General features: G+C 44.1%; 2 protein-coding genes and 1 long non-coding RNA gene across 3 annotated transcripts; 1 reads left to right on the top strand and 2 right to left on the bottom strand.

Annotated features, from left to right (window-relative positions):
• Positions 1-316: 316 nt before the first annotated feature.
• LOC146177466 (uncharacterized) lies at positions 317-1,941 on the top strand. The gene is made up of 3 exons (XM_084581143.1): positions 317-790; positions 857-1,064; positions 1,455-1,941. The coding sequence occupies exons 1-3, from the start codon at positions 317-319 to the stop codon at positions 1,844-1,846; spliced, it is 1,074 nt and encodes a 357-aa protein (XP_084437269.1). The 3' UTR covers positions 1,847-1,941.
• A 274-nt stretch (positions 1,942-2,215) lies between these two features.
• LOC146177465 (uncharacterized) lies at positions 2,216-5,588 on the bottom strand. Its single transcript, XR_014701323.1, has 2 exons — positions 5,406-5,588; positions 2,216-2,546 (listed from the first exon to the last, which is right to left on the bottom strand). It is a non-coding gene; the product is annotated as an uncharacterized LOC146177465 (long non-coding RNA).
• Positions 5,589-6,056: 468 nt separating this feature from the next.
• Positions 6,057-10,431, bottom strand: LOC146177464 (uncharacterized). Its single transcript, XM_084581569.1, has 7 exons — positions 10,335-10,431; positions 10,105-10,276; positions 9,866-10,011; positions 9,668-9,816; positions 7,231-7,394; positions 7,035-7,116; positions 6,057-6,134 (listed from the first exon to the last, which is right to left on the bottom strand). The coding sequence occupies exons 1-7, from the start codon at positions 10,429-10,431 to the stop codon at positions 6,057-6,059; spliced, it is 888 nt and encodes a 295-aa protein (XP_084437695.1).
• Between the last annotated feature and the right edge of the window lie 249 nt (positions 10,432-10,680).

Below are 10,680 nucleotides of genomic sequence, written 5' to 3'. Positions count from 1 at the left end.
CACACTTCCCTCAGCGGAAAACTACCGTAGTGCCCTCTGTGCGACAAGGTTGGAATCACAAGATCTGGTAAACTACTGAGTTTCATTACTTTTATTTGTAGTGTAAGATATACCTATTACTGTACTATTTTCTATACAGGTGAAAAGTATTTCGGCGGCAAAAATTATGTTAACAAATATTGGTATGCTTCGATACTCTGACTCATCTTTTCAACATACAAAACAAGCCGACCGCAGCACTAGCCGAGATCGCACTTTATTTTTTTTCACGACGTTGTGGCAGAGTTCACAGTGGGCCTTCTACATTGCCAAGACGATGCCTAGGCAACGAAGCATCCTTGAAGATCCATTTCTACTGTCCGCTCTGAACTGGACTAAAGTTGAAGATCTTCTGTGCCTAGAAGTGTTCGCCGCGGAACGAAGGGGCCCGCTTTCTTTTCATGGTTTGTTTACCATCGAAGAAACGGACGATGGCGTTTTTCGCACGCTGTTTCGCTTTGAAAAGGACCATGTGCGGAGGCTTCGAAATGTCCTGCTGCTGCCAGACACTTTATATTCGGCACAGGCGGTTCCGGTGCCCGGCGACGAGGCCCTCTGCATAACTTTGCGCAGACTCGCCTACCCGAACAGGCTGTGTGATTTGGAGCGCACGTTCGGGAGGCACTACTGCGTCCTCTCTAGAATTTCGAATAAAGTCCTCGTGAACATAGAGGACAACTTCAGGCATTTGCTGGACGACATAAATAACCATTCGTGGCTTGACCTTACAGCTCTAGAAACGTTCTCTCAGGTAACACTTGTACGCTAGTTTCGTTTCTTGAGAATGTTCATGACAGGTCCTTTGTTTGCTTTTCAGGCGATCTATTCTAAAGGGGTGCCTTTGCAAAACTGCTTGATTTTTATTGATGGCACGGCAATGGCGATCTGCCGTCCATCGCGAGACCAGAAGCTTTTTCTTTCTGGTCATAAGCGTACACACGCTTTAAAGTATCAAGCCATCATGTGTCCTAATGGCATAATTTGCCAGCTTGACGGCTCCTATCCTGGTAGCAAGCATGACGCTGGTAAGTTGAAGGCAATGCATTAAATATCACTGCAGGCCGGTCAAAGTTGTCTCAGCATTAGTTGTTTAAGTTAACTGTTGAAAGTGTTCAGATATTTAGAGGTGCTTTAGGTTATATGTAACCAAGGTGCTCCCGGTTACTACTTAACACTCTTGCTAAACAAACATCTTCGTTTATTTTTTTTTATTCCACAAGTTTGCCATAAGGCTTAAGTTCAGGAAGTTTTTCGTTTATTAAGAATATGAGACAGAATATGCAAATTTCTAAATCAATGCCTTGCTTAATACCTCATTTTGTTGAATATTTTTGGGATATTGTAAAACTATGGTAAAATATGAAAACTTTGAACTATCTTGTTTACTTCTTCTACATTATTTTTTTCGTTTACAGGGATCCTGAGGGTCAGCCGTACCTACGAAAATCTGGAAAAGTTGGTCCAAGGGAATCCCTACTGTATATACGGGGATCCAGCATACCCCTTGAGGCCGCTTTTAATGAAGCCTTATGGAACAACCCATGCGACACCTCAACAGTTGGCTTTCAATAAGGCCATGAGTTCTGTGAGGCAGTCAGTTGAGTGGGGGTTCGGAAAGATTGCCAGCAATTTTGCCTTCCTTGATTTTCGGAAAAATCAGAAACTTTTCAAGCAGAGACTAGAGTGCATGTATAGATTCAGCACACTATTTGCCAATTGTCACGCTTGCTTGTATGGCTCCCAAGTTTCGAGTTACTTTGGACTAGAACCTCCAGTTCTGGAGCATTACCTCACTGTCCGTGGCTAAAATAGTCAAGTGGAAGTGCTTTTTGAAAGCAGCAGAGGTTACAAATCTAAGATTTGCGAAACCAGCTTTTTTACTTTTACAATTATGGTGCAGTGGGCACTTTTTCATAGGCAGGAGTGCAGATCCATGCCTTCTTAATTGTATGAGCACACTTTGTCGCTTTCAACCTTTCATTCCTTTTCAGTGCTTTCAGTTTTGCAGAGCTTTTCATTGCTAAATACATATATGTGTGTGTTTTTTAAGAATGAAGGAGTGCTTAGAAACAGAGAAGGCAAGAAACACATGCACTGTTTTCCAAGTTGGAAGTGCACACGATAAAGGTTTTTTCTATCACTGTTGCACAAGACACTACCCCAACGTCTAGCAAACATCCATGCAGATTTATTGCATAATATTAGATAATCGAGTTGTTTTCAATTGCAGCCATTATTCTTTTTTTCTGCTCATCAAGCATCTTGTGCACCTGCTGCAGAAGACGCTCTCTCTCTCTTTCCCTACAGGCAACCTCTTCTGCATGCCTTGCCTCTTGAAGGCTTATTTTTCTTTCCTCAATGGCAAGGCGTTCTTTCTCCAGTGCAAGACGCACGTCTTCTTGCTCAAGTTTTTTTTTCATTTTCAATTTCTCTGAGCTTGATATCGTACTCTTTTTCTTTGCGCCTTGTCAGAAGCTCCATGCCAAGAAACTGAAGTCCACGGAACCCTAAAAATTGACAAAAATAATAAGAAAAGAGAAAACCAGTTAGGCCCTCATTCGAAGAATTGCACACATATTAAATACAGTCATGACTGATGGCATTCAAGGCACCCTTCATGTGTGGATAGCATCAACTCTACACTCTACAGACCACATTTTTCTAAGCTGGCTCCTGTCATAGCACAAAAATGTATTAGTATTGTTACAACTGTTTAAGGGTAGCCAACTCTTTCCAACTTTTTAAGGGTAGCCGAAGGAAACATGTTTGATGGACAGTAAGTTTAGTTTATTGGGAGGCATGGCCTGGGAAGGAATTGCATGAAGGAGCAGACGGCTTTCTTGAATTCTGTCCCAGTTCCTTGTACAAACCCCTCAAGGGCATGTGCTATGTCTATTGTGGCGATTATATTTATTTGCTTCAGCACGAAAAAGGGTTGAATTCATCATGGTGATACTGCTGCAGTGTGTCATATAGAAGGAAAGTAGCTTGACGGTGTCTTGCTTCAGCCTCCTTGTGGGTACATGCAAAGTCCTATGTCGTCAACAAGATGACTGCGTCTTTGCAGTTGACAACAAGGCTTCATGGGGGATGAAATTCTATATTGAAGGAAATTCACACGATGGTGATCTGCTGTAGTGTTCGTGTGGACAAAAGCCACGTCTATGTCGTCCGCAATGTGATTGTGTGAAAGTGTGTGAACATGTAGCTTTGAGAATGGTGATTACTTTGATGGTACTGTAGTCATGGTGAAATTGCACAACAAACACGACACGAAAGTAAGAGGGACACGTAGCACGGGACGAGCGCACGTCCCGTGCTCTCGCCCCGTGCTACGTGTCCCTCTTACTTTTGTGTTGTGTTTGTTGCGCAATTTCACCATGACTACAGTAGACATTCACCAACTAGCCCGCCAACAGCTCCTGTTAAAGCATACTGTGATGGTGATTCACTGCAGCTGTGGCAGTGCACATCGGAGAGGGAGTTTCATATCTCCAGGGATTACTGCAGTGATCTGCTGTAGTGTCCATGTGGACACAAGCCACGTCTATGTTGTCAACAGTGTGATTGTGTGAAAGTGTCTGAACATGCAGCTTTAAACATGGTGATTACTCTGACGGTGATTTAGTGCAGCTGTGGCAGTGTGCATGGGAGAGACAGTCTCGTGTCTCCAGTGATTACTGCAGCAATTCTGTGGCTAAGTAACCTCATGTAACTTTCCTGACCTTTCTGTTGTGTGGTGCACTTCAGTTTGCTTACTCATATCATTCAGCACTTGTGTTCTACTTTCCATAAAGTGTATTTCACCCTGAACTTATGACTCTCACCAGAACATCACCATTTCATGCTCACTAAGAATTTTGACTTTTATACAAGTGAGCTTACTCGAGCAAAATTTAAAAGATTTGAGTTTAAAAATTTTATGTTCTGAGTGAGATTGGTTGTAAGTAAGTGTTGCGTCTATATTGTGTGCACTTTAATTGGCCATTTGTCATAACATTTGCACTAGGAGGCGAATGTCGTGAATGCATCTTTGGCTGTTTCTTGAAAACTGTGTGAAAACGCAACCTTGTGATGATTCAGAGGGCCGCTACAAGCACCATAACTATGGTGTGTGCTAGTTTTTAAGCCATACATGCCTTGTGATTTATGCTGACTGTTGTGACTGTTCATCAGGAAAATAAAGACAAAGAAATTGGATAGGGCAACTGCTGTTTGTTAACTGTTAAGAATACCTTCAATCTTTGTGTCTGTGTGAAATTGATGCAACAGCTCTGCCATACCAACTTAATTTATACTGCTGCTGCTCTGATGTAGGCTGCGGTGAAATCGTTAAGACAGAACTGTGCCTAAAACCTACTATCATGTCGGTTGGGATTTTGGTGGAAAAATGATATCAGGTACGAAAGCGTGCTCTGCCAGCAAAAAAAAAAGGAAAGTGGCTTTTGAAATATAGCGTTAGTATCTTCATGCTATGCAAGGCACTAGATGATTGGCCTCATTACGGCACCAGCTGCTAGAAGAAATACAGCCTTTGTGAAAAGTTTGGAGCCTAGGAGTTTGCTACTCAACAGTGTTGCATGTGTTTTTGCAATTTGCTAGTGTACCATGTTTTTGTAAAAAAAGCGAAGACGTTCCTCCTGGATCCCAAACTTAGCATATTTACAGTTGCCACGAGAGGCTCATGGTGCATCTTAATCCCGTGCTGTCTTTACTTTTAAAGAAGTGTGTATGTCCCCTGCTGCGCAAGTATAACTTGTACTCTTGTCAGACTGCACTGCAGGGTGTGTCAAACAGGTTAGTGCATTGAACATGAGACAACACGAGTGCTCTATAGGAAACAGAAGTGAAGAGAATCTTCCACACCTCTACAAAAAATTGTCAGTGCGGCTCTCATAAGCTGCTAAAGACCGAAATCATAGGCCACAGCAGAAATAGGTGAACTGAAATACCTCAAAGCTACAAACATTTATTGTTGAAAACAAAAATGTCTAAATGCAACACCTATAGGAGTTCTTGAAAATGAGGCGGCAGTTTATGCTCAAGTGATAAACTTTCATTCACCTAACTTTCAGCTGTGTTTTTTTAAACAATATTTATTGCCACATTGCAGCTGGAGTGTTTTCTGACTATATTGTCATCTCACTGTTCATAGCATCTACACAGGTGGCCTTGTCGCTGATTAAAATGGCTCTGAATAAACATATCGCAACTAGTGCACTGCTTGCCCTGTACAGGTGTCTTGTTTGTTTTCTCCTGTGGCTCACTTTCTAATGCAGTGGTTATGATTAGCTACCAAACAAGGACATTTGAGAGTGCAGTAAACAGATTCGGTGACATTCCCTGATGTGTGTTTCTTGTTTTACCTTTGGGAGTACTCTGTCCTGTGTGCCGTTTTGCTGGTCTTTGCCTCGGCTGTTTTGCCTGAGGCAACAGGTTGCCCATTTCTTGCGTGGCCTCGGCTAGATCTTGCTGCGGGGAAGGAGCACTGTTGGAGGGGGCCGGTGCTTCCGCCTCATCGTACATGCCCAGCAGCAGCTGCTGTGATGGTCAATCTTGAGCTGTTGCAAACAAAGGAGAATTCATTTGTCACAGAGAGAGAGAGATAAACTTCTTTTCAGAGTATGCGTGAAATATTTGCCCTAGGTTAGCAGAGCAAAGTTATTTCTCGGCTGGATATTGCAAATATTTGTGCGATTTCATATCTCCAACTGATCGATTCCCTTGTTATTTCCTCCCACTGTTCCTTTGTTTTATGTTTATTTTTTTAGGTACTGTCAATCTCAATAGGGATTTTTACAGGAGTGGGTTTCAAGGGCCCATAGGTATTTGCTCATACAGAAATATAGACATATGGACAGAAGGGACATATGGACATATGGACAGAAGGGTATAACCGAACACTCTTACAATAATGAAAAAGAGGCAAGCGTATCAAATATAAAAAAATCAAAGGTTGACATTTACACAGGTTCATATTAAATATAGAAAATAAAAGAAAGACATTAATGATGTCATCACTTCCTCATGGTTGACAATGCAGATATTCCAGCCAGTTCGACAAATTTGTCGATGGTGGTCTGAGTTACCACCGCCTGGTGCAGAGTTCATCACATACAACTCGTGGAAAAAACGAGAAAACATTTCTGCTTCCCGTGTGGTGTAGTTCTAAATAGATAGGCTGAAGAGTTCTTGGTGATTGGTTACCACTGCATTCACATGAGAGGGATACAAGGCTCCATCTGTGTAGACTGCCTTGTTGCTTCTTCCTATCATGCGTCTTATGAATCCACTGTGGCTCTTCTCTGGCCTTCGTGGGAGTGGGTCGACACGTTCTTTTGTATGGGTATGGGAGCTAGGTGTAAGAGCAGGCGCTCTTTAGGATAAAGTTCATACAAGTTATTGTGGACACGCAGCGCTTAGAGCTTGTTGTTGCCAGTGTATGATGGGAGACCGAAGGCATTTTTGATGGCTGATCTGATGATTGCATCTGATATGTTGTGTTCTACTTTTCTAAATAGGTAGGGCGGCCATATGCAACTCTGGTGATGACCAGTGCTTGGACCAGCCATTCAATATCTTTTTCCCTCATTTCTTTTTGCACTCTCGCCACACTCTCGCTATATTTAAGTCAAATTATTTGCTAAGGTTTTAGAATCTACCCTAGCTTTATCTAATGTCTGTATAACAACTAAGCATCAACTAAGCCCCGAGGCAACAAATACCATTAGAAAACTAAGCATGCATCTATACAGACTTTCAGTGCAATGCACGCTAACCAGTCCCCATGGGCAAAAATGCCAACCACTACGGCCGAGAAAAGGGCGCAGAAACGCTTACCATGTGTGAACTGGCTGTTGTCTTTTGGCCCGTCATTTACACAAACGGTCACAAGCTTCGAGACGTATATGTTGCGCTTGACGCATTTCTCTAGCGGAGGAGGTGTTCTGCCTCTTTTTCGAAGCTGAATTGGCCACCCGCGGCCAATTCCTCACCACATGGCCCACATCCCGGGCCATGTCGGAGATCTCCTGTAGAAGCTTCTCCCGCTCGGTATATTGCTCCTCCGTGCCGGATCTGATGTGAAAACAATGCTCCCGTGAGAAACGAAAAACATCCGGCAGAGACTGTGACAATGTTAGCGTGGGATTACAGTCTATGCTCAGCATACATACAGAACATGCCACTTACTTTCGAAGGTTTTCTCGGTCTTCTCGACGGAAGTAGCACACCAAGAGATCCGTGCGCTCCTTGATGTAGCGAAGCGTCAACGGCTGGTCGACTGCGAACGACACATAGCGTAGCACCGCCATACAGTTTTCAGGTCGCTCAAATGAATTTTGAGCCACTACCTCCTGAAGAAGCAGTATATCTTCATGAACGCGGAAGCGTTTCCGCATCCTCTGCTGCGACGAGCTCGAATCACGGGCTGTAGATGTCGCCAAACCTGCTACGTTGGTGGCAGCCATCTTTCTCCGCTTGCACGGACCGTCTCGCTATGCCCGTTCCGCTAAGATCGTCCGCGAGCGGAGCGGGTGGTGGTTTCCGCTAGCCCCCTATCGGCTAAGCGGGCTGCGCATGCGCAGTTGCGCTCCCGCTAGCTGCCATAGCGGGGCGGGGTCTCCGCTCCCGTCAACTAAAACTCTCTATTGTCGGGAGACCGTTGATGCCGTTGGCGAGCGAGCATTGAAAACAAGTTGCAGGTCATATCCTGTGTGCGCGCTGCAAATGGTGAACACTGCGAAGGCTTGAGGCTTGCGATGCATTTCATAATGATATAACAGGGTAGTTTAAGAGGTCAAGCCGACGGTAATAAAAGATTGCTAAGCGAATTACGATGTAACTAACATGCCGCAAGAACAAACAACGCACAGCTAACGCAGCGCTTGAACTGAACAAGGAGAGCAACAGTTGCGCAACGCAAAAAAAGAAGAGGGAGCGTGAGTTTGATAACTATGAAGTATTTGTAAATGCATAAATTATTTTCAAATAATAAAGTTCATTTGTGAAGTTATATTGTCGTAGGTTATTCATTTCTTCAGGTTGCTTTGGTTTGAGAAGTGGACAGTTTCGTAGTTGAAAACAGTAGCAGACGACACGCCTGGAAGCCTTTACCCTTGATAGCTTATTACTACTATTTAATGCGGTATCACGCAGACAGGAGGAAAAAATGAAGAAGAAGCCTGCTTCAATGTCCAATACGGACACTTGGGATGCCCGAGCAACAAGCGAAACATGTGTGGTACGGAAAGTTATCATTTCTTTTCCGCAGGAGTAAAACTACCTTTAAAGCTATCTAAATCTGCAGGAGTAGAATGTTCACTTTACTCATTTTTTCTTGGAAGATTGAAAGGCCATTTCACTCTTTCTTGCATATGGCAGGAGAAAAGTGAGGTCTGCAGGAGTAATTAGGCTGTTTGACTCTTGAAATAAGAGTTCCAGTTCTTAGAGTGTGGTTGACCGGCTTAACATTTAACTCTGTTCTCAAATCTCATAGATTCACAACTGGTAACCATAAAGAGGATCCCGTCCATCTGCCCACCGTTAAAGGGAGGGGGGATGACACCTGGTCCCCATGAAGCTAAGCTGGACACAGGGGCACAGTTCAACATATTACCCCTGAAGAAATTGCCAAAAACATGGGATGAGACTGCACATGCAACCATTTATCGTCAGGAGAATATAAGCCTACACCAAACACAAGATCAAAGTGATGCCTGAAGTCAGACGAACCTGTGCTGTAAGACGTCAAACCATAAAGGTGAAATTCCTAATCGTCGATGCTGACGTCACACCTGTACTAAGACAGAATGCAGACCAATAAATTTCAAGAAAAGCTACTATTCAAGGCGTTGGGTGCATTAAAAGTTTTTAGTATGATGCGGGCATCAAGGAAAAAGGCAGCAAACATTTAGAGAACAGACCATCGAGAAGGATTGCCGGTTTCAAGACAAGTGCTCAAGAGCTCAGTGCAGGATCACTGCGTGGTATCATAAGACAGGGCTGTCATACCAGTATCATTTGGAGTGAAGTCCTGAGTGTGCTTCACGAAAGCCACACAGGAAAGGATAGAGCGGAGATGGTTGCAAGAAGCCACATTTGGTGGCCGAGACAGCAGCAGCATGCTCTCAGCATCAAAGCCAACAGTGCAGTCTCTCAAAACAGGCCCCCGGGATCACTGAAGCAGAAGCAGAGCAGTTTATGGAGAAGAGGCAACCTTGAACTGACAGAAAGCGGATGCCCATAAAATCCTGCCCCGCCAGCGCTGTGCAGTGGCTAGGGCGCTCATCTATCGTGCCCAAGAAGGCAGGATCTAGTCCTGGCCTCGGTGGCCACTGTTTGATGGACACAGCGAGGCTTCTGTGTGCTGTAGAATGTCATTGCACGTTAAAGAACCCCAGGTGTTGGAAATTTCTGGAGCCCTCGACTACAGTGTCTCTCATAGCCTGAGTCACTTTGGGACATTAAACCCCACAAACCAAAACCAATCCAAAAACCAGGTCACCCACAAGCTGATGAAAATGCCACTCACATTGGTACCCCTGCGAAAGTCAACACTAATGGTGATAGATCATCAATGTGAAGAAGCCGGTGTGTGTTTAGAAAACCGCGACCGATGCACAGTCACCAGCCCTGCCTTTGACTTCCTTGCTTGATTTATCTGCACCATTGGCAGCTTTTCAGAGCTCCTTCTGCTGAGTTCAGAGTCTGCCTTCTTGAATGAAGCACACCTGGCACAGTGGTGCAGCATCTCTTCAATGAACTGGTCCACATAAACTGCAAAAAATGATGCTACTAATGGCACAGTGCAGTTGGCTCTACATGCCATAGGTTGCCTTTGTGTTCACTTGGCAGACAACTTCATCTTTTTTTGCACGCTGCATTTTCTTCTTCCATTTGGGCTCACCACCTGCGGTGGTTGCTTGCAGTCGGCCTGCATTTTCATTCTGGTGCACAGCTGCCAACTGCGTTCTAAAAATTCCATATCACAGTTAATAACTTCTCACAGGGAAGAAACTTTCTTTCGCCTTTAATGCATGGTGGAATCTTACACCTTGAACATACTTTGCAAACATCATCTCGGGTGTGAAAGCGACAGACTTTGGGGCAAATCTGGTTATCAGGCTGTGGTATGACTCGAGACTCGAAGTTTGCCCAAACGATGAGATGTGCTCGTTATCTTTTAGCAACGATTTGTCCAGAGCGATCGCCACAAGTCGCGAATAAGGTGGGGTACCTGGAAATGTTTGCTTTCTTCAGCAGACTGCGTAACTGTGCCGCATGTGTAACTTAACCTGGCAGCAGCCACTTCCCATTCGGTATGTCATGATGCACCCAACTTGGATAAACATCCCCATGACCAATGTGCACATTGATGACGTGGTTGGGCATGCCTAATGAAAGTTTCTGCAGTAAATATTGCCACAACACAAAGGACCGTGATCCAAAAGTGATGTTTACATCCTCAATGAGACCTTGCAAAATAAATTTGCCTGATGTATTGGACAATGAAATTGCAAGAGCAGTAGCTATCAAAACAGGTCAAGTGTTGCTTTTGTAAAAGCGTTTTCCGACATATGTTTGAAGCCTCTGTAGCAGTCTAGTTATCATCAGCGTAATGAGACTTTCCAATGAAAGGCA

The sequence above is a fragment of the Amblyomma maculatum genome, chromosome 10, assembly GCF_055883805.1.
Source record: "Amblyomma maculatum isolate TAMU_Amacu chromosome 10, ASM5588380v1, whole genome shotgun sequence".
Classification (NCBI taxonomy): Eukaryota; Metazoa; Arthropoda; class Arachnida; order Ixodida; family Ixodidae; genus Amblyomma; species Amblyomma maculatum.
Note: the sequence above shows the minus strand (reverse complement) of the source record. Positions and strands in the feature narration are given on the sequence as shown.